Below are 26585 nucleotides of genomic sequence, written 5' to 3'. Positions count from 1 at the left end.
GAGCAGTAACCTTAGGGAACTATCATCATAATGAGACCAGCTATCTTTGTCCCAGATATCAGCAATATAAAAAAAACTGATTGTTAGGAAAAGATGTGTGGGGGTGACTGAAAAATCCTATTAAAATTGAGAAGCCATTAGCTATGTTAGAAGTAAAAGAGGAAGTCAAAGATGGTTCAAACTCTGAGTTTGAGTTTGGGAGGCAACAAAGGAAATTCAGCAAGAGCAATGTGTGTCAGTGGCAAGATGATATTTTGGGGAGAGTTTAAGAAATAATAGCTAGAAGCCATTTTAATAATTAAAAGCACAAAAAAGATGTTTTAAATCTTAAAACTGTGCATGAACAGGGGTTATACATGTGGGCCCAAAGCAGGAGCATATGGAGCTCATTAAAACATAATTCACACAAAGCACACTTCCTGATCTACCGAAACCAAGAGACTTTAAACATCTGAACATTTGGCTGTCTTTTAGATTCCATCTCCCACTCCTCTTAGCTTCTCTTCTCACCCCCTATAACCTGACCTCCACTCTCAGCATTGAACTGAAATTGCATGGCAAAGGCTATAAGTGATTTTTTCATTGCAAATCTGAAGAGTACTTAAATTTTCAATTTCCTTTTCTCTTCTTTAAGAGAGCTAGGCACTCCATTCCAGAGGAAAGGTCTGAGACTAGGAAGCAGGAATTCTTCAACCTGCCTTCAGTTCCACCATAAGGGAAAGAGGGGTGGTGTGCTCTCCAGGTATAGGAACCAGGATTCATAGGTATTGCTTGGACCTGGCATGGCTCAGTCCTGCCCTCTATAGCCTTCTTTCTGCTGCCAAGCCCCGGTGGAGCTGTGGGAAGGCGGAGCCAAGGCACAAAGAGTCAATCAGGTGAAAAGGCCTTTTGGACTGGTGCTCTCTCTTTTTGTTACCCATTGAAACTGTTAGCTGGGTTCTACACTGCAGTCTGTAGAAGACATGCATGGATTTCATCTTTCATAAAGCCATTTTCTGGAAGAGGTGTTCTAGCAACTTAAGACATGATTTGGTCCATATGCTTTGGCTAGAAAGCCAAGACTGAACCTTACCTAGATTTTTTGGGACTCTAGGCACTCCTAAAATATCTTGTGAGATAATCTTGCCTTCATCATCATGCAACCAAAGAACAGTGGTTCTCCCCTCTCACTTGATATGGATGAATCAGAATGAAGCAGGCTGAACATTTTCATTTAAAGCAGTGTTTTCCCTGGAAATTCCATTACATTTTATTAGCATTTTAGAATGGGAAACTGAACTTTCCCTCTGTAGTAGTGCTGCCTCGTATGTAACGAATATACTAAATATCTCATGATGGATCTGTGGAGGGATGGGAGAAATGGGGAACCTCTCCCTCTGCCCCCAGCCTGTTTTAGAGAACTGCCCTTTTGCCCCATCTCCCTTCCTCTACCACTGACATCAAATGCTTCTCTTCTAATGGTGGGAGAGGGTTAGTTTTTACTTTGGAGAGTCATACCCCATTTCTAGAAACCTCTGAGCAACCTGAGGTGTTGTGCTGAAAGCTTGTGAGTTCTCTCATCAATGTCCAGAGAGGTCATCCACCCAAGAATTCCAGTCTCTGCTAGGGCAGGTCACGGCAGCTGTCCCAGAGCAGTCACTCTGCACCACAGATGGCGAAGGAATTTTTGTCCCTTTGCTTATTCATTCTCCTACCATTCAGGTGGTGGCTTTGGCAAGCTCCTCTTTGACCAGGCAAGTTCCCAGCTTAGTCACTTGATTGGAGCCACAATATCTGAAATAATCTTTACTCATCCTATTTCCCATGCACCTTTATTTTGTGGGAGGTAGAAAGTCTTTTTTTTCTTTCTCAGAGCTCAGCTATCTCTTAATTAAGGGTGTGCTTGAGGAAGATCAAGCAATGAAAACTGCTTCATGTTTATCACCAGTGTGCCAATCCCTACACCTTCTCCAGCACCCTCCCCTTTGTTGCACTTAAGTACACACATTCATCTTCAAAATAAAAATTTATTCGGTCTGTAACAAGAACATTGAATCTGCACATTTGCACACAAGTTCACATTTAAAAACAGCGGAGCACATCAGTAATAAAAAAATCTATGATACAAGTGGAACATCCCAACCACCATGAAAATTAAGGAAGGAGATGAGACCACTCTATATTCTGCTTCAAATGCCTCTAAAAGGTCCCAGAGATTCCAGGGAGCACCTGCTTTATTTAATAAAATGTGAGCAGAAAAGTTTGGGGTGACCTGGGGCAAAGGTAACAGTCTTTTGGACTTGTTTTCCACACTTAGAACAAGTCCTATAAAACAATGTAGAAAGAAATAAAAAGAAAGAAAAGGCACCTTAAGCTATACCAACATCCAATAAAACATAAAAATTAAACAACTCCCTGTGGGCTTACTGACTGGGCAACATTTCAGGGCCAGTTACCCAGTTCTCGGATTGGGTCATCAGGCTGAGTTAAGCCCTGGGCATTAGCTCTGCATGTGTATACAGGGTGGGTGCTGTCATCGGTGCTGCAGTGAGGACACAGATGGCAGACCCCATCCTATACCCCTTGGGGCATCTTCTAGCCCATGAAGGCTGATTCCAGTTTAGAAATCCTGTCCTAGATCTCGGGGCACTGAGAAAATGAGGCTGGTTCTCTTTTCATAGCAGGAGTCAGGCTGAGTCACCCTCCACTTCCAGGCTGGAAAAGTATAGAAGCACCTTACTCACAACAGCTCTCCATGGCATCAAGGGACCCCAAGGCCTGGGAGAAGGGTTAGGAGCATGCAGCCTCCTGCTTTGGTGGCAGGCTTTTTCCTAATACAGGGATCAGATGAGTTGAGACACCAAATACAGTTGTCTAATACATGCCTTGTTCTTTTACTTGAAAAGGGAAAAAAAGTCCAAGATCCTTTTAAGTTGGATTGGTGCTGAAAGAACTGAAATTTCATCTCATCTACCATCAAAAAGCAAAACAAAATTAAACAAAAATGACAGTAGCCATTCACCAGTACAACCATCACTATAAGACACACCATCACTGAGGAAATGACGACTATTTCCATAGAGTGTTGGATGGGAGTGCAGGGCACAGATGGAAGCTCGCTCCAGGTTTGCCCCATTTACCCACGAGGACTGACCCACAGAGGAGCATCCTCTGTGAAGACTCACAGGACAGCCAGGTTTGGGTCCCTGGAGGAGACTGAGCTGCCAAGATGATGCACACTTTAATACTCACACAATGTAAACAAAGTATCCACAAATAGTTGTTCAAAAAAGCCAAAGAATGGCTTTATTTAAAAATGCCCTTAAAAGTGACCCTTTTTTGCATAACGCTTTCCTAAAAAAAAAACAAAACTCCCATAAAAACATCTTTACCAAACATGCCTAGATAACTTCAGAACTGAAATCCTCAGATGGAACAGGTAAAGATTTCTGTGAGCTGCCACATCTCAGAAGCTTCAGGTCTATCCAACAGCATCTGACTGGGGCCCTTTAGCAGGAAGGGACCTCAGAACCTAGGCTGTGATCCTCAGGCTGGCTGTCCTTGGAACGCTTGGTAATTTCCAAAACAAGAGGAAATATAGTAGGGATAAAGGTACAGAACCAGGATAATGCTAGATAAAGAGCCAGAAGAGGCTGAGATGCTAGGAATGATCCCAAACATCCAGAATCTGAAAGGCAACCAAAATGAGAAGAGATGAATATCACTATACTACAGTACTACATGTATACTATAATATATACTACTCCTAAGTGTTTTTAAAATTAAGAAAGGGTGAGGGTTTCTTTCCTTCCTACTGGCCAGGTAACCATCCAGATTACAGCTCAAAATCTGTGTGCTGTTGGGGCTTTTACCCCATGCACCAGAATGTTACTTTTTACACACACACATTCACACGCATGATCCTCCATAGTAACTGGGAGTCAGACTATGGCGGTTTTCAAAAAAGATAAAGAGAGGCACTGAGCAAGAGGTCAAAGCCTTTCCTACTCATCTCTGTCACTCTACCAGACCTGTTGTTCCAGGGCTGAGTTTTCCATGAACAGGAAAGGGAAACAGGTCACCGGGGATCATCAAAGTTTGAAGAGAAGAAAGTCTGAAGTCCTTGATAGCTCATCATATTCTTTTCCTGGACATAGCTAAGCTATGTAAATAACACAAGAACACACAGCGGTGGGAGTTTGAGAGGGCTGGCAAAACCCCCATGGCATTGGTTGAATTAGAGACCTTGTGTAGAGGATGTTTATTTAGGCGGGAAAATTAAGTGATAAAAATTATTTTTGGACTTGGAAGGCAGGGCAAGAACGCTCATTCTAGCGATTTTCAACCAGGTGCCGTAAGACTTTTGAACTTGCAATACCTGACTATTTAGTTAGGGGCACTGATCTCTTTTCCCTTAGATTGTCAAATTAAAAAATGACAACAGTCAACACAACAATAGCCAGCTGATGTGAATGCCCTGTCTTGAACCATAAATATATAGGCTTGACTCATATAATAGAGTTGCACCTTATTGGTCACATCACATAATAAGTTTGTATCTGATTGGTTAATTCTTGGTACCAGAAATCCTTACATGTAAGCATAGGCATCTGATTTTTAAACAAGTCCTTTTGGGGCAAAAAGGGCAGTTAATTACTATTTTTAATCAATCAAAATTATGCCTATTTTTCTCAGGTTGGCAAAAAATGTTTTTGCTGTGCTGCAGAATCTTAGTAATTAGTTTGTGTGCCATGAGATGAAAAATTGTGGCAAATCACTGCTCTACTCTTTAAAAAAACTTTTTGTTTTTCTCCACAGCATTAGAGGGCTCGCTTCCCATCTTTGCTGTTATTTAATGCAGGGAGAGTGAGCATCAAACACCGTAGAAGTGGGGGAGAGAGAGAACAACACAACCTTGTCTATCCTGCTAGTACTTCTTAACGTGAAGGATGTCACCATCTCAAGGGATTAACATGAATGAATACCACTCTCCTGACCTCCCAGCAAATCCTCTTCTTCCCGGCCCTGCCAAACTCTCCTGTCCTTTCCTGATCATAGTGGTGGTGGAATTGCCTCAATAACACAGGACATTTTAGGAGGATGAGCTCTGGAAAGTCACAACCCTGTCTTGCAAGCCTCCTCACACTGGTATATACCACCTAACAAAACACTTTACAACACAGTCAATATCCAGAAATCACAAAGCTGTGTGCACGACACATTTGAAAATTTAAGGAATCTATTTAGGGACAGTACAGGTACATACAATTACTATACCATAAACACACATATAGCAAGTTTCTGTCCGATCTGCTTCCTGGCAGTGAGGTCAGATGCAACCACAGCTTCCACAGGGCAACTGGATTCATAGCTCCTGGAGTACCTATGAGTGGCCTCAGTCCACCTTTTCTCTCATCTTTGGGTCACCCTACTACCTGCTCCATCAAACGCTGGACTCTGACATCACCTTGACAGTCTGTGCATCTGTCTTTTCCTCTCAGTGCTGTGATGAACCAAAAATCTGAATCTCATCTGTACTAGGCCAATCTCTCAGCAATGTGGACACCAAACAACACCAATGGGAAGCAAATTTGCGAACCTCTTCAGTTTTGATGAGGGTGCTTCATTCCAGGCTAAATATGTTTTCTGTAAGAAGCTGAAATAGGCTTGTTTATGGCAGGTGCTCCTCTGTTAAGGATCTCCACAATAGCAGCAAAGCAACAGCATCCTAAATGGAGTCATTAAGGGCTTGTAACCTTTCAGCCTAATCCATTAGGAGCTTCCATCCTGGGAAGCAGTTAACACTCCTATAGCTCCCTGGCTGAGGTTCAGCTACTGGCAAACAACTCTGGGATTTCAGTCTTAAAGAGGACTCAGCCTTCAGTCAAACTGTGATCTAATGGGAACCTAGGCTTAGGGGTTTCTCTCAGGAGGAAATTACTAACACATAATTTGGCAGGAACTGGCAATTAGAAATCTCCATTTAAACAATTAAAACACTGTCAATATACTCTGCAGATTCCTACCAACACCCACCAGTTTTATTTCTGTGGTGTCTGTGTTTTCCAGTTGCAGTTTTATTCCTTCTTAAAAAGAATAAATCAAATAGACCCTATGACATTAACAACAAAACACAATGTAAGAAAGTGACAACATTATGTACATAAATACTGTGTAAAAACTAGAGAAATGACAGATCTTCCAGGAAGAGAAAGGGAAAAAAAACTTATGTCAAGTGTTAACAGTGATAATATCAAAAAGAAAACTTTGCATTCAATGGAGGTTATACAAATGTAATGTAACAATTCAAATATCACCAACGAAATCTTAAAAAAGGCAGTACTGGGAGAAACAGCATGAGGGAACAAAATAAATGGGAGAAAAATATGGCCATTAAACTCAGAGGCCCACAGAATTATTCAAGTAAATGGAAGGGTTAAAACCCTACATATGTATTCATTTTACAAGAACACAGTGACTTCCAATTGCTGTTTTTCAAACTTGTCCCTATTGTGCCGCAGTTGGGAGGATGCTGCAGAGCACAGTTCCTGGCAGGGAGGGCTGGGACCACCACTGTGTGGAGCCTGTCGCCCCGAAGACAGTGGGCAGCAGCCTCTCCACTCCTTATTTCACCACTTTCTTCTCATGCCTTCCTCTACAGAGGACCTCTCCGATTTCATCTGGGGTTGACTCAATTTAATAGAAAAAAAAATGTGCTTGACAAGTTTACAAAACCAGCCATTATCATGTCTTTCTGTAATGATCCACTCTGGAATATCAGTAAAAATGGATTCTAGAACATCCCCTTTGAAAACCAAGCAGAACCTGGCTAATCCAGGAACTCCAATGGGTTGGGGCTGGAACCCAAGGCTGAGAGGCCATGCTCATGTCCGGCTGCCCTTGAGCCCATCTGATGCATCAGGTCTGGAGAGCAAACCATTGTCACACAGACCCGGGGGGTCGGGGGGTGCTTTTCAATTTCTGGCTTCACCCCCACCCTCCTCATCTGCTTTCTTCCTCAATCAAGCAAGCATGCCTTTTCTCAGAGGGCAAAACGAGGAGCAGGTGGCAGTTGATTGAAAAACAGCAATTTGCCTTTGATGAAGGTGTTCTTTGAAAATGAGTATATTTTGAGGTTTGAATTTTCTAAAAATAAAAAATGATAAAATGGTCTTGCTGTCCGAATCAATCTCTCTCTCACACATACACAGAGGAAAAAAAACCCCAAACCCTGCATGCGCCAGGAACAGTAAAATGACCAAAATATTACAAAATTAACCAATAAAGTGCATGTTCCTTACATATTACACCTGTCCCTTTTACAAACATTTCTTTTAGAAAGTCACATGTGTAGGCTCAGAATCACATGGTATTATAGAAGGGGTTGGTTGTCCGTTTTTTATCATTTGCTTTTTTCAGTCTCTTAAGGGGGTGAGTTCTGCCGTGTTGCTGACGGGCAGCCAAACCCAGCTCTGGAGCAGGGCCTGTGCACTGCAGCCCCTGGGTCTGCAGCAAAGCAAGGCCTCCTTCAGCACTAGTCAATGCAGGTCGTGCCTTGGGGAGCAAACACTGCTGACTGTAACCAAATTCTTTGGCATACTGTACAAGGGGCCTCTCCACTGGCTTGCTCTGTGCGATACACTCTGTGGTTTTAAGTTGCTCTATAAAATACTTGGTGGGCTCTGGGTTCTGGGGGCCATCTGGGTTATCTGGGGGCTCCTGGGCCTCCATGGCATGCATGCCTGAGTCTGTTCTGATGAAGGGCTGAAGCAGTTTGAGATGAGGGGACTCAGAGGAGACAGCCTCCCTCTCCAGTAAACAGTCTTTACACAGATCCAAGTAACCTAACTTGGCGAGGGAAGCTGAACGCCTCATTTGGGATGGGTTGGTGATCCCTACCTGGCAAATCGCTCGGGACTCGATTTCTTTACTGTGCTCTTTCAGCACACTGGGGCTGTGCCTGAGACTCTTTATACTGTCACTACTAGAGCTATATGGGAGTCTATAGGCTATAGGTGATAGGTCCAGTTTTTCTTGTAACTTTCCAATGTTGTCACTAAGTTTGCTAGTTAAACTTAGGTCTTCACTACTTAACTGGGAGCCCTCATATGGCACTTCACTGCCACTGGAGAGGGGGCCCCCCTCACTTTCTTCCCAGCTACCCTGTTCCACACAGGGCTCACTGTCTGTGGTGCTGCTTTGCTCTGTGAAGCCTTCCAGGTGAACCACAGTCTGGGGATGCAGGTAATCCAAGTTGGCAGATGGTACATGGGTTGTGTGACTGACAAAAGGCGCTGCTGTGTCCAGGACTGTTGCCAGGCTGCTGTCCCTCTCTTCAGGGCTGTTCAGGGTGGAAGTTGGGTCAGTGGGCCTGTTGTGCTCAGGAGAGGAAGAATGAGGCAGAGGTAGTACTTTGTGGGGCAGAGAAACCTGGTTGGGGCCCAGTGTCCTGTTCAGATTTTCATCCAACGCACAGAGGACAGTGACGGCCTTCTCCACTTTCACCTCCCTCAGTTCTTGCTCCCCACTCTTTTCCCTGGGGGCTACTTCACCCCCAGGCTTAGTGTGAGCAGATGATGTAACTGTGTGGGTATACTCAATGACTTCTATCTGCTTGGGAAGAGGGACTGCCTGTGGCTCAGATCCCTGGCATGAAACCACAGTCCTCTGCTCTTTCAGGACTCCTTGCTGCTTGGTTTTAGCCTCTGACTCCTGAGGAGCTGGCGAGAGATGAAAATCCAGGAGCTTGGGTGCTGGAACAATGACATCTTGCTCACAATGCAGTAGTGAGCCAGACTCAGACCCACTGCATTTCCCTTTGCCCTTGTTCATCTCTGGTTCCTTGGGGACAGATGAATGTTCTAGGGTGGCTTCATCACTCTTCCCTTTCGGTGCTAGGTCTGCCACAGAGGAATCATTTTTGGAGTTCTTGCGAGTGGACAATGAGGTACAAGCAGGGGTGGCACTATGGTGCTCTTGTTCCTGCCGCAAGCGCTCCTCAAACTCCAAGGTGGCTCGTCTCACGGACCCAGGGCACCACTTGGTACCTGAGTGCATCCCTGGGCCCCAGAGCTCTTGTTCCCCCTCAGCTGGTTCCTCTTCTTCCAAGTCTGTGATGGATGAGTGTACAGTTAGGCAGCCTTCTGGGTCCCACTTCCCTGAGTCTTTGGCTAGTTCAGGCTGGGCTGAGCAGGAACCCTCACTCTGCTCCAGGTTTCCGGGTTTGTTCTCTGGAGCCTGGGGCCTGTCAAGGGGCAACTCATGGACGGTGTTCTTCTTTGGTGTATGGCATGAGTTGGGTAAAATGTCTCCTTTTAGCTGAATCTGTCCAACTCCTTGACTAATAGATTCAATCTCAGTGACAATTTCTTTGACGGAAATTGCATTTTCTGAGTGAGACTGCATGAAAATGTCTGGGCTGACCAGTTCTGAGATTGCCTAAGAAGAGAAAATAGTGAGATGGTTATGGCGAATTGTAGTCAAATTGAAAATGCCAGTTTTTATGTTTACTGATCCTCTGATCCAGGAGAACCTTCTGGCTATGAGGACATGAATCATGAAGTGGCTGGAACTGTTCTCTGCTGAGGACTGCATGCTGACCATCAGTTTTGTTGTACAAGGGAAAAAAAAAACGGGTTCATCAAAGGCAGAGATACAAAATTAGTTATAGGTTGTATCACTGTCTACTGAACTTCCTGTTCAAGTCCTATTGTAGCAAATAGCATTGGAAGCTCCTAATTTTCCTAAGACCATGAGCCTTCAGAACCTAGGTCATACTGGGGTAAATGAAATTCTCTCTGGTCTGTATCAACTGCCAGTTAGATACTAACCTAGTCTGAAGGGAAGAGTTCCATTCAAGGGCTCAGTGGCCACCTTGAATATGACCAGTGTTAGACAAGGCGAGGAGGAGGCTATCATCTGATGTCTGATTTGGAGACTCTCTGCTCTCTTCTCTCCTGTCCTGCCAGCTTTCATCTATGGCCTCCCACTTCTCCTAGCAGCAGCGTCCCAGCACGTGAGGGCACTAGGCATCTGATCACACAATTCCTAAGTTTCACATGGCTCCTTGGGAAAGGTTTACTTGGCTTATGTGGCCATGTGCCTGAGCAAAATTAGAAACCGTGACTCTCTGACATTTCACTGTTCTACCAGTTATGAATTCCCAGATGTATTTATAAGAAGGCCAAAGAAAATTGGCCAATGAAAAAATCAAGTCCTATTGTAAAAAAAGAATTTCAAAATCTAGAAGTGGCCCCATGGACACTTTTTAAAGTGACACCATTATGACCATTAATCTATCTTAACATTTTCATAAGCCTTCAAAAGTACCTTTCCCTAGGAATTATTCTGGTCTTTCCTCTTTAAAAGAGAATCAGAGCTGGCACATACTAACAAGGTCAGTTATGCCTTTGGGAGAAATCTGCCAGGACATCAGATAGATCTGCCAGGACATCGGATAGAGGCAGACTTGACAAGACTGGAAGAGAAGCCACAGCGGGCCTGGTGTGTGCACGGGTGGTGCAGGCAGTGCTCATATGACCAGGGACTTTGTAAAAAAGCTATTTCTGCCAGAGCTCCTGTACTTGTTGATCCAAAGGAGAGCTCAGGCATTCAAACTTCCCGGTAGAAATGAAACAGAGGCATAGTCTTTGGGGAGAGAAGACAGAAGTGGAGGCAACGATTGCCCTTGGGTAGTTAAAAAGAGGGAACGATGAACCCTGGCAGGTGTGGCTCAGTGGGCTGAGTGCTGGCCTGCAAGAGGCAACTGACTGATGTATCTCTTGCACATCTTGTTTCTCTCCCTCTCTTTCTCCCTCACTTCCCCTCTCTCTAAAAATAAATAAAATCTTTAAAGACATTTTTCTTTTAAAGAGAGGGAACGATGAGTAATGGACAAGGTGGTGAATATAAGTAGATAGACATCATGTAATGCCAAGAATCTACTCAGTTCCACTGAATTAATTAAATGAAGTCTGGTATGTTAGAGTAAAGATGTCACCATTTACTTCCCAACTGCTGTGCTATCTTGATATATTATATTGATTAAAATGCACCCCAATTTCAGAAGTCTCAAAATGAGAATAAGTGTGAGTCTTAGAAATAGTGATATACAGTAATTCTTTCCCTGGTCTCAGGTGGCTCATAAGAGCTCATATGCCACTGAGAAGAATCTTGAGATTCTGTCTGCTCTCAGCTCACTTTCCCAAACCATCCCTCAATTCTTGACTACCACAGGGTCTGAGTAGAAGGGCAATTCAGAAACATTATTAATAGCAAGAATTCAGTATCAGAAGCAGGTGCTATTCCAACACCTATTTATGCAGGTCTAGTCTTTGAATCTCCTGAGACAGAGAATTTTCCAAACAAATCCATCCCCTCAGAGACACAAGTCTCACTCAGGCAGCATGTGAGTCCCTGGGACTTCATTACTGGTGAGATTTGATCTGAACTGCAGAGGGTCAGGGAGGGGACTGCTCTTCGTTCAGCTAGGACATTTGTTTTGGCTAACCCCTTCTTCCTCTCATCCCCTCTCAGATGTGCTGCCAACGACACCAAAAATTGAAATGATAAATTCCTCAAAAGGCAACTGATTTAAAAAATATTTAAGCCCTAAGTTTTCAAGGAAAGTCTCAGCTAGACTCTCTCTCCCATACTGCCTTCCCAAATCTTTAGCCACATTAAAAATAAAGTGAACATAGCAGAATCCCAAATATTTTGTCTTCAAAGAGAACTTCATTAGGTGGAGAACTATAAAGATAGTTTTTACCTTTGACTGTTCTTCATCTATTGAAGATTCTTCTGATGCATGTGGAGTATTACTCAAAGAGCTGCTTCTCTGGTCATCAGCTGTCACTTCAGAAGGGGCTACTTCTACCACTGACAGTCGACAGCTCTCACCCCTTCCTCCACCTAGTTCCTCCATCCGTGAGTGGGAAAAAGATCGTGACCTGGTTTCTTGAGAAAGTTCCACAAATTTCTCTAGGGCACTAAAAAAATCAATGCGATCTGTACTGAAATCTGTGACCTCAGCCTGGCAACTGGGTTGGGGGCTTGGTGACTCAGGATCAGGGGACATGGGGAGGTCTTTCAGGCGAGATGTCAATTCTTCCATAGGCAGTAAGTGGACATTCACGTCTACTTTCAGTGCGTCTGTCTCCAAATCTTCTACTGTTAAGTCTGGGAACTTGTTGGGCATTTCTGGGGCCTGTCCAGGTTGAATCAAAGCTTTGGATGCATGGCAGTTGTCAAGAGGGAATTTTGATTCATTGAGACAACACCCTGATGTGCATCCGTTGATATCATTTAGGTTTAATTCATCTTCAATCTGTCCGGCATGAAATTCCCTAGAAGTGAACTCCAAGCAGATCATTCTTTCTTTGGTACACAGGCCTTTCTGATTTTCATCTTGTGGGATGACATGTTCTACAAAGACAGGAGGTATGGGTGGGTGACCTTCCACAGTCTTCACCTCTGCAATCTGGTCTGCTGAGGTGGTGATCTCCTTCTTGTTGAGTTCTAGCCCTGGTTTGCAGATGGGTTCATGGTGGTCTGAGAGGTCGCTATCTGAATGAGATCTCCAGAGTTTGTTATGCCGCTGCTTGCTGCGGAGGACAGACACAAGAGACGTCTTACTCTGGTCTGTGAAAACAATCAACACCCCCCTCCCCCTGGAAACTCTCCCAGATAAAGTTAAATGTTAACCTGCAAAATGCTCTGTTAATGCCCAATGGAAGTAGGCAATAATCACTTGAAAAGATGCTCAATTTAACTAACAGCAACAAAAAACAAAAAACAAAAAGCAAAACAAAACAAACGAATAAATAGGAGATCTGATTTTTTAACCTATGGGACTGATAAGAGCTAACTTGGTTGCTAGCAGCCAATGTTGGTGACGGTACTAGCCAAACAAGCCCTCTCATACACTATAGTTGGGAGGAATATGAACTGTAGCATTTTTTTTTATATTCTTTGAACAAATAACCAGAAGAGGCATTGCTGGATCATGTGGTATTGCTATGTGTGATTTTTTTTAAAGATTTTATTTATTTATTTTTAGAGAGGGAAGGGAGAGAGAAAGAGAGAAAGAAAGAGAGAGAGAGAGAGAGAGAGAGAGAAACATCAATGTGTGGTTGCTGGGGGGCCACGGCCTGCAACCTAGGCATGTGCCCTGACTGGGAATCGAACCTGAGATGCCTGGTTCGCAGCCCGCGTTCAATCCACTGAGCTATGCCAGCCAGGGCGAACTGAAGCATTTTTAAGAATGGACTCTGGCTGGGGGTGGGCAGGGCAGGGGAGAACAATGGGGGGAAAATGGGGACAACTGTAACTGAACAACAATAAAAAAAAAAATGAACTTTGGAAATAGTTCTCAAAAAGTCACCAAACTAGTAATAGTTCTTTCAAGGAAGGCAAAAATACTTCTGGGGCGGGCTTTACTTTCTACACTCTATATTTCTATAAATTTTGAATTTTAAAAATAACGAGCATGTTTAAATTAATAACCAGGAAAAAAAGCATTTGAGTAATACAAAGAGAAAAAGTCTATGGGAACCCATTACAAATCCTCATAATTGGGATTAATCACTGACGTGGAAGTGTGAGGAGGGTGGTAGTCTTTCTTGAATTAGAAAACAAAGATAAGGCTAGTAAATCTGGTGAAAAAGATTGGTACCAAATGGAAGAGGATGAGCAGGAGGTACAGGCCCCTTTCATAAGGACTTTTGGGTAAAAACCATCAAGCTAAGGTGACACCTGGAAAAGTAGGTGGGCCAAAGGAAGACCACACACACATATCCATACTCTGATTTATTTTATGGTGGGAAAGTCTGATGTGGGGATGAGATTTCATTTCAAACCACACTCTCAAACAAAGAAACACAGTTCCCAAAGCTCTAGCCAAAAAGAGAAAGGTGGCCCTGTGGCTGGTCAGGATCGCTTGCCCAGGGAATAGGTCACTAAATGGTTTATGGGGTATGGTTTCCATGACTTACAAGCTGATGAAGAGTGACCTAACCGCAGGGTAGAAAGGGAAACAGCCCCGCTCACCCTGGGCTCAGGGCCACGCCTGCCTCAGAGGCCTGTAAATCTCTGCTGAGTCATGTGCCTGCACTAATGTGAACCCCTGTTTGTTCTCAACTCTGCACCTGCTCTCAGCTCCCACTTTGCTGCTTGGGTGGGGATCTCTCTGACTCAGGCCTGCACAGCACAAGGATGCTTTTCTGGGTAGGAAAAGGTCAATCTGTTTATGAAGACAAGCTACAATCAATTAGCTGGGTGTAAATTAGGGTCTTTACTCTTTCCAAGCTGCATGAACTCCAGCCGCCCCTAGGAGGAGACAACATATCACACATCCCAAACGCCTCAGTGGCTGTGTGGAGGGGCAAGCTGACCGGTTGGATAGGTGAGTTCTAAGCACTGTGACCAACCAATGCCAATGTGTTTCCCTTTGAAGTTTCTTCTTTCATATACAGATATCCTGGTTTCCTGATCTCAATCTGACCGTGCTCTCCAAGTTCTATCCCTCACCTATTGTGAGCGCGTTCAAACCTGCACCGAGCCCTCTCAGTCACCACAGCAGGACAATTCCTATCACACCAATGACCAGGATGACATCTCTGGGAGTTGTTCTCATCCTTCTTATAATGTAAAAGAACATCTTATCAATCAACAGGTAAATGGGATGTCTTCATAATCCCAAGAACCCTGCAAATATGATTTTTAAAACTGCCTGTAAATCACTAACCAATCTTATGCTAATAGGCACAACAGTGCATGTTTCAGAGGAAGTGGGTGACATCATAGCTGCTTTGCCCAGCAGGGACTTCCTCCTCTTCCTGGAAGAGATAATCATCAGAAAATATTGGTTCAGGGCTCTGGAATTAAACTGACACCTACTTGTAAAGGAGAAATAAAAATCCCAGTCTGAAGATAGGTCTGATTCTGCAGCCCTTTTCATTTTCACAATAGGACCAGAGCTCTGACAGAATCATTACTATGGACTTTGAAGCACTGTTACTCCACGGGCCCTGCCTGATCCCCTCCCTCCTCCTCCCCACTCAGGGGTTATTAACTTCTCTCCTGCTTATCATTCCCTTCCTTTTCTCTATAGAGTCATCACATTCTGCTGTTAATAATATACTGCTCAGTTTTTCATGTTTTGACCTTCATACAAATGAAACACTGTATGTATCCTACAACTGTTTTGTTGCTTAACATTATGTTTTTAAGATTCATCAATGTGTGTGGCTGTAATTGCACAGAGTGGAGTTTATTAATCTATCCTGACTGATGAACAGTTCTACTACACACACTGCCATGGTCATTCTTGTGCCTGGTGTACACTTTGGTTTCTCGAAGGTGTTTATGTACAGGAGCAGAAAAGGTGATTTATACAAAGGTGCCCTATGTATAAATCATGTTTTAGTCTGTAAAGAGTTCAATGCTTTCCAGTGAACTCTTCCAGAAGCCAGTTTATTTTAATGCTCCCTCGCTGGCTGGAATAGATAGAAGGCATTGGATCATATTTATTATTTTAAACTGTTAATGTCTAAATTCAGCTGACTCCCCGCACCTGGTTCCATGCAGGTAGCAAGTAAACAAGTTGCCAAAAAGAACTTCAGAGTTGGTTTATGACCTGGATGATGCAATCAACTCTGGTTCTTCCCCCTTGAGTGGCCTCTGACCTGAATTTGGATTCACATAAACACACTGACACATGAGATGACTGGGCCATGTTGGGTAAGAGTTTGGCCTTTTACTTAGTAAATGAACAAGGAAGTCTAAATGACAGGATGCACATGGTATCCCATTCTCTCATCTCAACCTGTTTTCTTTCTTATTGTTATATGTTTGGTAAAGAACTAATTCTGGTTGAGAAAGTTATATAGAGGAAAATAGTGCTAAAAATGAATGATCAGTTATAGCAAAATCAGATTGTTCATAGTTACTTCTTAGGGCATTAAGCAGCATGTAGGAAGAAGAAGAAACAGAAAAAACTTCACAGAAAAAAAAACTTCAATTGAGCATTTTCTGTGTGCTCTGCTTCAAGATTATTTTTCTGAAGAGCTATTAAGAAAGCCCCTTAAATGCTGATTGTGACTGGCTGCACTTGACCGGGAATCCAGGTTCCCTCCTGCTGGCTGACCACTGTGCACCAGCTAACGAGACTTCAATGTCTCCACCAGCAAGCCCAGGGTAAAACAACTTTGCCTCCTCTGGTCCTGGTGACACGAATGTTCAAAGAATCAAAGCTGACACCTACGAGGACATGTGGCACAAACTCTCCCTGGCTACCACTCAGTTTTCTTATTGCCTTATGCACTGGAACCTAATATCACAGACACATGGTCAGCTTGCAAAAGCCTGAAATCTGAACTTGTCTAATGGAACATAAATCTGCCAGGTACCTGCATGATCAGAGTGCAGAATAACAAACAGGGCTGCTGGCGGTTTAATGAAGGGTTTCAACACACACACACACACACACACACACACACACACACACACCCTCCTCCAGTCTCACTCCCATCCCCCAGCTATAAAAAAAATTAGGTATGAAAATATCAGTGGCTTTATGATATCCCTCTTTTAGGTCTAAGGGGAAATACTAAATATTAGCCTTCTCCACACTCTTAAAGACACAATGAAGCCATTGAAATATGCAAAAAGTCTCTTGCATTTCAGAGGGGCTATCACTGTTTGGCCCTCAGCCCCACATTCTGATGAAAAGACTATAACCAATTCAGAAATCACTACAGGGACCTGATGTCACTTTGCTAAACTTCTTTTCTACCCAGAGGTAATAGTACCAAGCTGAGACTCAAACAGGGTCTGCACCTTAAATTAAGTACCCAGTGCCACCCTGGATAACCATGGGGCTAGAGAATGCTAAGATCAAGGCTCTGTCTCTTTAGGAAAACTACCACATGCTTCCTGGGTGAACATATGAAACACAAGACCTGAGTACCTGGCTAGGAAATGAAATTTCTTTGCAAACAGAATGAGTGGGATTTTTCTAAGGACTTTCCTCTCCTGGTTACCTAAGCTGCAAAGCTAGACAGAGCTTCAGACAATCAAAGACATCTGGGGCTTTTCCTTCTTTGCTCTTCTGAGCAGGCAGTTCCTGGAGCAGCTATCTGGGGTTGGGCGAGAGTATGCTGGGTCCAATGCACTTGGCAATTAGATGGGCTGGGAGCCTGCGAGTGCCATTTCTTGACCACACATCACAGACTGCAGACTCTAATGGCTGCTCATCCAGCAGGCACTCTCACTCTTTTTTCTCACTGGTAGAGGCCTGATTTGGTTGGGGTATTCAATGTTCCATGGGTTCAGGGAATGTAGCGCTTCTGTATCACCACAGAGTGAATGTGAATTTGTTTTAGCCAGCCCAGGAAACTCTATTTTCCTGACCAGTGATTAGTTTTAAGCATATGACTCAGTCCTGGCCAATGAGTCCTGGGGAGGGGTGGGAGAAGTCTGTTGGGGGGCTTCTGGAAAAGGTCTTCCTCCCATAATTGAAATGCCCATTCATTCAGCCAGATGCTGTGGAATTTACAGGTAGATGTCCAGAAATGTGGCAGACGTCTGGCAATCATGAGGAGACAAGTTCAAGGGCTAAGCCATTAACCAAAGAAGGTAGAGCAGAAAGATGAAGAGTGCCAAAGCCCTTGATTACATCACTGAGCCATTACAGTCTACTTCTGTGCTTCTTGCTACAAGTGATGTTAAATTATAGCTGGGTGCTAAGCCAGGCATTTTGTGTGTGCCCCTGCAGATCTACTCTTCAGCTTTCCCATCCTGCTCTCTGTCCCTGAGGCTGATATGGACCACAACAATAGGCTCCTTTACCTTCTGACCTCCACAGGGTTGGGCTAATAGGCAGCCTCAGTAGAAGACCGTGAAGAGGAGAGTGAACACAGACCACTTACTTCCCCAACTCCCTTCTGCAGTGTTACTCCAAGTAGGCTATGTCCTTAGAGTTATTGCTCCTCACTAAAGGTGCCTTTTTCTCCTTCTAGGTTCTAGTAACTCTTCTCTCCCTCTTTGGACCTTGAAGCTATTACCAAATAGCTCTGCTGATACAGGTCCCTTGATTCCATTTCAATCCCACATCTTTGTAAATAGTCCCTTTATAAAACTCTCCTCAAATAATCCTAATCTGAGTATGCAGTTTCTTGTTGAGATCTTGATTGATGGAGGTATTCTGTTACCTGCACCTAAAAGCAGCCTAAGTTTACCCCCAGCACTGGATTCTAGATCTTGAAATCCAGGATACATCACAATATAGGAAATTCCAGTACCACTTTCCATTCCAGTTTCTAATGAAGTTGGTGTGTGTGGGTGGTAGGAGGCAGTGGTTGGAAGGAGGAGGAGGTAATAAATGGCATATACCTATGTCAAGGAGGGAGAAATAAATGACACATGCATATATATGTTTTCTGGAGGAAGGAGATGATGAAAATCACATCAGAATAACCCTTAACTGTACATACTGTACATGTGTACACATTTTGATTTACAATAACCTTGTGAGAAAGTTCTCTTGATTTTCACTTTACAGATGGGGTCATGTAAGGAACAGAATTGTGCAGTAACTTCTCAGAGGTGCAGCAAGCGGGTAAACCAGGAATGGAAACCAGATATACTGACTCAAATTCTGTGGTTTTCTCACTCCTGAGGGCTTGCCCTTCCTGCCATGAATCAAGCCCAGGAAGGCAGGGACCCAAAAGGAAATAGGCAGGTGATTTGTGGATTTATGCTGCCCTGCTTATGCTCATCTAAGATTTTTCTGAAATCCTTTTAACATCTAAGAAAAACCACATATGCTAAAAAGAACCCAGCCCAACAGCTTGCAGTAGCCTGCAATTCCAGAATAAATACTGAAATTGGCAGGACACATTGTATCCTTCCTCTCAATGGGCCACGTGAGGACACTGCCTAACATCTGTCCTGTGTGTCTGGGAATACACAGTATTTATGTCTCATCCAACCCTCTGATGCCTCTTTCTTGTACCAAAAAGAACGGCTATGTCCTACCTTCTGATCTAACCTAAAAATGTCATCGACATCTGGCCCCAAAGACTTAAAAATTCTTTTTAAATATCCTCCCTGCCTTTTGTATCTTCCCCGCCTCTTAAGAGAATGATTCAGATGAAATCATGCCAAGTACTGAGTAAATGGGAGGGGTTTTTTAGTGGAAACCATAATGCTATGCTGTGACCACATTTTCACAATACTTCGGGGGTGGGAGGGCGGCCCCTCTGCCTGCATAGGCTGGAAGGCTATTTAACATTTTGTTCAGGGTAAACACAGCCCAGATTCAAGAGTCAAGACCAAGTCATAAGACTCACTGCAGTCAAACTCTGGCACCAGCCCCAGCTGCTTCTAGGCAGCTGTGCCCTCACCCTAACAAAACCACCTAGAAAATGCCTCCATGAAAAAAAACAAAGCAAAATCTAGCACTCCGCAGGACTGCAGTATGTGGCATCAGGAAACTGAGCATTAAATCCAGTTTAATACCTGAATCTTTTCCCCCAGAGCAGCTGAAGGCAGCTTTTACCACCACGGAGTAATAAATAATGTAGTGAAATTAATTGCTCATTTTAAAACCATTATGTTATTGAAAGAGCTAGTTCTGATTGATACAGGAAGATGTCCAAAACCTAATACTGGGTAGACAGAGAAAGACAAATACTGTATGGTGTCACTTATATGTGGAATCTAAAGAAGATGAACTCAGAAACAGAGAGGAAGAATGCTGGTTACCAGGGATGGGGGTTGGTAGAAATGGGAGGTACTGGTGAAAGGTTATGAACTTCCAGTTATAAGATCAATAAGTTCTGGGGATATCTACTGTACAGCATGGTGATTAGGGCTAATACTGTGTTATATTCCTGAGTGCTGCTAAGAGAAATCTTATATATTATTACCACACAAAAAAAGAAATATGTAAAGGAATGAAGATGTTAGCTAGTGCTATGGTGACAAGCTGTTTGCAACATATAAATGTATCAAATCAACACATTGCACACCTTAAACTTACATAATACTGTATGTCAAAAATATTATATGCCAATTATATCTTAATAAAACTGGGGGAAAAAAGGAACAGTGATGGTTAAGTGTAGAGTAAGTGCTCAGTAAATGTTATAGTTGAAACAGATAATGTCAACTGTTCTCTGTGGATGCTGAGTATATAAATAATTTTTTCCTTTGTAACTTTTTGCATTTTCATAAAGCATATACAGGGTGGGATAGATACAGGTTTACAGTTATTCATATGAAAAATAACACAATGATTAATAAATAATATAAAGGAATAAACTGTTTTGCATACTCATAACTATAAACCTACTTTTGCAACACCCTATATATAAAATTGGATTCAAAGATTAAAAACAAACCAACAAAACCACCCCCAAGCCCTGGCCAGGTAGCTCAGTTGGCCAGAGCAACGTCCTAAAACACCAAGGTTGCAGGTTCCATTCCCGGTCAGGTCACATATAAGAATCAACTGATGAATGCATAAATCACTGAAGTAATTAGTCAATGTCTCTCTCCCACCTTGCCCCATCCTCTTTCTCTCTCTCAAATCATTTAAAAAAGAAGAAAAAAATAAGAGCACTATTTCTGGGATGCACCTTCACACCTCAGATAGGTTATATATATCCTAATTCTGCTGATTTGTTACATGACCAAATTACTGGGAGCAGGTTCAGTGAAACCAAGCATAGAAAAAAAAAGTGTCCAAAGCAGCAGCAGGTACTTTTCTTTTTTTTAAACAAATGGGCCAAAAAATTTCTAAGAATTTCAGCTATGCATAGAATTACCTCAGGAGCAATCAGTATCCATTTTGATAAGGCGGCTGCATCTGGCATTAAAAGATGTTGAGAAGTGTTCATTAAAATTTACACATAGTTGAAAACAAATAAGGGAATAGTATTTTCCAACCTTTAAAAAATTTTATTTATTTATTTACTTTTAGAGAGAGGGGGAGGGAGGGAGAAATAGAGGGAGAGAAACATATGTGTGGCTACCTCTTGCATGCCCCCTACTGGGGGACTTGGCCCACAACCTAGGCATGTGCCCTGACTGGGAATCAAAGCAGTGACCTTTCAGTTCATGGGCTGGCACTCAATCCACTGAGCCATACTATCCAGGGCAATTTTCCACCTTTAAATTAAAGGGTGGAAAATACGATTAGTTTTGATTAAATGCCTAATATTCCATGCTGAGCTCAAATGCTTACACTTATTTTTAAAATAATTGGATAGATTTCAATTTTCAAAATGTATGACACATCCAAGTTAGGCTGAAAACTAGCTGCAGAGCAGGACGGTTCACCTTGCCCTAGGAAGCACAGGGGATTGAAAATCTTTGGAAGTCACAGTTAAGAACTCACCTTGCCAACAGGATCCCCTGGTACTCTTCCAGTTGTCTCATAAAGCTGGGGTTGGGCTTAGTCACTGTTCGTCTTTCCTTCACATAGTCATAGGCTCGGTCCAGATTCCAGCCATATTCCTTCATTGCATAGGCAATCACAGTGGAGGCTGAGCGACTCACCCCCATTTTGCAGTGCACAAGGCATTTGGATCCATGTTTCCTAGTTTGGGGGATTGAGGTAAGGAGGAAAACATAATAGTGAGTACACTTTAAAAGCTGGGTTCTAAATGTTGCCAAATTTCCTGTCCTGCTCTTCCATTTTCTTTGCAATTCATCCCACCTAAGTGTACTTGTATATATCTATAATCAACTGCGCAGGGAGGGCAGGCAATTCTCATGTACTCCAAGAATACTCAATGCTAACATTAAGCCTCTTTAACTCATTCAACAACTGTTTACCAGGCATTCACCATGTGTAAGACAATGTGCAAGGTATTGTGAGACAAAGATCAGTAACAGCTCCTCCCTAAAAGGTAGGATTTTGTGAGAGACGCAGACAATTAAAGTTCAAAATGGTAATTGCAATGACAATTGGTCACAGAGCCATCAGGGGAGAATTTTCGATTTAGAGACTGTATCCCACTTGGAGTGTGGGTGGAAGCCAGTCCCTTCATAGCCTCAGGGGAATGCTTCATGGCTGGCACACTCCTGAATTACAGGTGTGGCAGTGATTCATCTAATTTATCCAAAAGTTCTGAATTGCTTCCAGTTCAAGTTCCAGTAAGGGTTCTGTTGCTGGAGGAGAACAAGACCCAAACTAATCCTCCTCTTTACTCAGAGGTAGCCCTGGATATTTTCACAACACCATGACCTGTGTTCTGTCTAGGGTGTGGCTGTATGACCCATGGAGCTGGATGGGACCATGAGATGTACCACGTGGCTTTTTCAGTGAGGAGGGTGGGATGAATGAATAACTATTTTTTTAACGGGGTGGAAGAACAAGAAAACGAACTTACCATATGGCGACACAAAAACAAAACAAAACCCTTCAGTCTTAACATGCCAGAGTTTATTAACCTGTATAAGCATTACTCAATTGTGCCAATTCTGCTAATAACACAGTGCCTGGCAAAGAAAAAGCCTTCAAATATTTGCTAATGTGTGGACAAACTTATGGATCTGCTGATTAGATCTGTCAGCTATAAGTAGAAACAACATTTTTAAATCTGGAAAAAAGAATGGTTGCTCTTATCACCAGTGTACATGGGCTGGAATTCTTCCCACGTGGCTATTCCAATGAATTTAAAGAGTGTACACATCAGCCTAAAAGGGGAATTCACTCACTCACTGTATTATAGTAGATAAGCTTCCTTCTACAGGCTTATAATATTCCTGCTGAAGATGGAGCCACTTGAAAGAGTTAAGTACCAGTGCACAGAGGCATGAGTTTAAGTGTGAAAATGAGTGAGCCAAATAAGCTACAGGAATGCAGGGAATAGTCTGGAATAATTAAAACAGTCTGAAAAGGAAAGTAAGATTAACCTCCTCCGTGTCAATTAGAGGCAAAATTTTGGTGTCCTAAGGTTGGTGTGGTGTGTCTGTGTGCTTAGATGATCCCAAACAGCTAGAAAATATAATGCTTGTTTTGTTTATGGCACCACAGGGTTTTTACTTCAAACTACAGTTGGGAGGCAAGGAACAGTGACTCAGATGGAAGTGCAGACCTGTCCACAATTATTTCCCCATCAAGCTCTGACAACTTTAATGCATAAAATTTCAGGTCTATACCTGCAGGCACGAAAGGTACTCAAAGTTGGACAATCCTAAGAAAAATACAATTTAACATCCACTCCCATGAAAACACTTCATACTGAACTAGGCTTTTCAATGGATGGCTTCTAACTCATGTGATGAAGGATCTGAAGGCAGGTATCACCTAACTCAATTTCACCTTTCAGGTTTAACCCCACTTCTCTACCCTCCACCCCCCACCCTCTGCCAGTGCTGGATTGTCCAGATTAAGCCTGGTATCACATTAGTAATCCTAAACCCACCCATGTGTATACAGAGCCTGGAATTCAGGGCTCTGATTGGGGTAAAACACATGAGGTGCCCAGTGTGCTGTTTGGGAGGTACTCACTCTCAGATGCCGACCTATACTTGCAGGGACCTGAGAGCAAATGCCTGCTTAAATGCACCTCATGTATCTCACCCTAATCCCAGCCTTGCTGAAATCAGCGTTTCTTTTCATTGAGACTGGGGCCTCACCTAATTCGAGTCTCTTTAGCTATGACCCTGACAACCTACCTAGTCTTTTCCAGTCCCCTTTCCTTAAGGCAGGGGCGTCAAACTCATTTTCACCAGGGGCCACATCGGCCTTGCGGTTGTCTTCAAAGGGCCGAATGTAATTTTAGGACTGTCTAAATGTAACTACTTCTTAACAGTTAAACGACAGCTTGGCACTGCCACCACATAAAACAAAGTGGAGGGTCGGATTCAGCCAGAGGGCCTTGTGTTTGCCACCTGTGCCTTAAGGGATTATACTATTCCTAGGTACATGATGGACTCTGAAATGTGAAATGATCTTAGGTTCAACTCCTATCTTTACCACTTGTTACTTAACTTCTCTGGACTTTATCTCTACCGTTTGTCCACCTCTGTAGAGAAGGTCAGTATATGCCTCCCAGGTTCTGAAAAATATTACATGAAAGAATATATGTGAAGCACCTGGCACACAGTAAGCATGCCGTGAGTGCTATTATTACTGGGAATAATTTAATTAAAGAATATAAAATGCTCTTCAAAAATATAAAACACTCTTTTAGCTGCTGGCTAGGTACTGTGAGAATGAACTCAAAGCTAGAGTATGGGAATTCAGGTAACTAAAAGGAAGAATTTTCTGATCATGAAGGTCCTTAAGTATGGAATAATTCTTAGTCAAGCACTTTAAAAACATAAGTGTTTGTCTTCTGCCAGGGATGATTTGAATGTGGTCCCGCCTGAAGGGGGAGTGTGGCCAACGTGAGTTTTTATGGTTCCTTGTATTGAAGGCAAGGAGATCCCCAGAGACTTAAAAAAAAAAGTGTTAACATATTAATACTAATTAATACTAAACACTACTACATCAATGCCATCAAATAGCTTCACTAAAAGGACCAATTAAATTTTAAAAAGGGTTAATTAATTTAAGGAAGACAACAGGAAGGCCAGAGAAAAATTTTACTATTTAGAATATCAGAAAAGTACAACTAAAAAAAAAAAAGAAAGAAAGAAAGAAAAGATTTCCAAAGCTCACTATGTTCATCTCCTTGTTTACAGAGAGGAGAACCCAGCAGTCTAACAATCTGGAATAATTTCTATTATGTAACTTTGAAATATCTCCAGTGGCAATTTAAGCATTTCATTCAGAATTTCTCGTTTCTCTCACTTCTATTTCCTTTGCTGCAGCTTAAGTTTATTTACTCTTATTTTGTGCTCAATGGAAAGACCCAACATGAGGTCATCTTATTCCAGGGGCTTTATCTACTTAAAGGAAAAATATTAAGTCACTAGTCATTTTCCCCTAGGATTAAGAAATCTCAGTCTTCTTTTTTTCTTTACTTCCCTTTTCCCGAGTACCCTCAGTAAGTTATCTACAGCTTTCAGGCCCCAGCCACATATGGTACACAAACAGCAAGGGTAAGAGTGTGTTCAGGACCCATTACTCACTTGGCTTTAGAGATGAATTTGTAAGTGTCATTCCAGTAAGCCAGGAGATCCGTTGCCTCTTCATCATATACCCGAATGTTATGATACTCAAAGACTCCTGGGAAGAAATTATCTATCTCTCGAGTGACATTCAGAATATACCGCACCCTGCAAGGAAACCAAAGGAGAATATTGGCTCTATTACTTAGGCGAAATCCAATTTCCAGCACTGTTTTTCTTACTTAAAATTTGTTTACTCCCTAAGCTGAAATTAAGCACTAAAATGCTGAAGAAAGCTAAGAAACTAAGAAAGTAAGAGTCTATACTTATTTAGCACAGAAACTGTTTAACAGGGTTCTGGGCATACCTGGGCATCAGGGAGTTACTGGGAGAAAAGTTACCTACCAAGCTCAACATCTAAATTCCATTTTCAGTTTATGTAGTTACACAATCTCATCTTTGATAGTCTTTTGAAAACATGTCTCATATTTTACTCCAAAGGTTCAATCTAAGTTCTATGATGTGACAATTCCTCTTTAGTCACTAAAATTACCAGCAACATAATTTATTCTTTGGAAGTCATTTATATTTAATCAAGTATCTCAAGAAAAGGGGAAAATTTCTTCCTGTCTTCCCAAATGACAGATTGTCAGATTTTGCTCTACTACTCTCTCTAAACTACAGGAAATGCAAATGAGGCCAGGGTTGGGAGGGTCAGGAAAGTTGGACTTAAAACTCTCTTGAACTCTCTAGGCTGCATTCCTGGCTGCTATGGCAGCAGATGTGTCTGAGAGCTCTCCCATACTGAGAGGCCTGCAGAAAAGGGGTCCTGTATCAATTTTTTCCTGCTATCTCTCTCACTGCACAATCTCAATAAAGGCTTGGATTTAATTTGCTGAATGCTTATCTTTTCTCAACGCTGTGTGGACTTAGACATCACTGGAGTCTACTCTATCAAGAGAACACGGGCTCATTTCTCTGCAGAAGCTGCTTCCTTCTCAGAACCACCTGTAGGATTCTACAAACCCAGTCTCCTAAGTCAGAGGAGTGATGACAGAAAGGAAGAACCATTCCCTGAATGGTGTGGCTTAGTGGGTTGGGCCTCATCCTGCAAACCAAAAGGTCACCAGTTTGATTCCTGGTGATGGCAGATTCCTGGGTTGTTGGCCAGATTCCCAGTTGGGGGCACAAGAGGCAACTGATCCATGTTTCTCTTGCACATGGATGTTTCTCCTCCTCTCTTTCTCCCTCCCTTCCCTTCTCTCTAAAAATAAATAAATAAAATCTTAGAAAAAAGAAAAAGAAAGGGAGAGCCATAGCTAACCAATTCTGTGGTTAAGGTGAAAAGATCAACATTGTTTCTGGGACCTGATTTGAATCTGTTTTAACATAGCATCAAAGTCCTTCACTAGAAAGGATTTAAAAATAAAATTAAAAAGCAAGCATATGCAACTGTGGAAAAGAGTCTAGCAGTTCCCCTGAAAGCTAAACATAGTTACCATATAATCCAGCAATTTCTCTCCTAGGTAGAAAGTCAA

At 42.6% G+C, this 26585-nt stretch overlaps 1 protein-coding gene across 4 annotated transcripts in view; it reads right to left on the bottom strand.

Annotated features, from left to right (window-relative positions):
- Window positions 1–1986: 1986 nt before the first annotated feature.
- SSH2 (slingshot protein phosphatase 2) overlaps window positions 1987–26585 on the bottom strand; it is a 249703-nt gene continuing 225104 nt past the window's right edge. For all 4 annotated transcript variants that reach the window (XM_045837587.1, XM_045837588.1, XM_045837590.1 and 1 more), the window contains 4 exons: window positions 25069–25215; window positions 21380–21580; window positions 11747–12581; window positions 1987–9417 (listed from right to left, as the gene is read on the bottom strand). In XM_045837587.1, the coding sequence (XP_045693543.1) occupies window positions 7342–9417; window positions 11747–12581; window positions 21380–21580; window positions 25069–25215 (3259 nt within the window). In that variant the 3' untranslated portion in view covers window positions 1987–7341. The remainder of the gene's footprint in view (window positions 9418–11746; window positions 12582–21379; window positions 21581–25068; window positions 25216–26585) is intronic.

The sequence above is a fragment of the Phyllostomus hastatus genome, unplaced genomic scaffold (assembly GCF_019186645.2).
Source record: "Phyllostomus hastatus isolate PE091 unplaced genomic scaffold, TTU_PhHast_1.1 phas_contig_210, whole genome shotgun sequence".
NCBI classification, from domain to species: Eukaryota; Metazoa; Chordata; class Mammalia; order Chiroptera; family Phyllostomidae; genus Phyllostomus; species Phyllostomus hastatus.
This window is presented reverse-complemented; position numbering and strand designations above follow the sequence as displayed.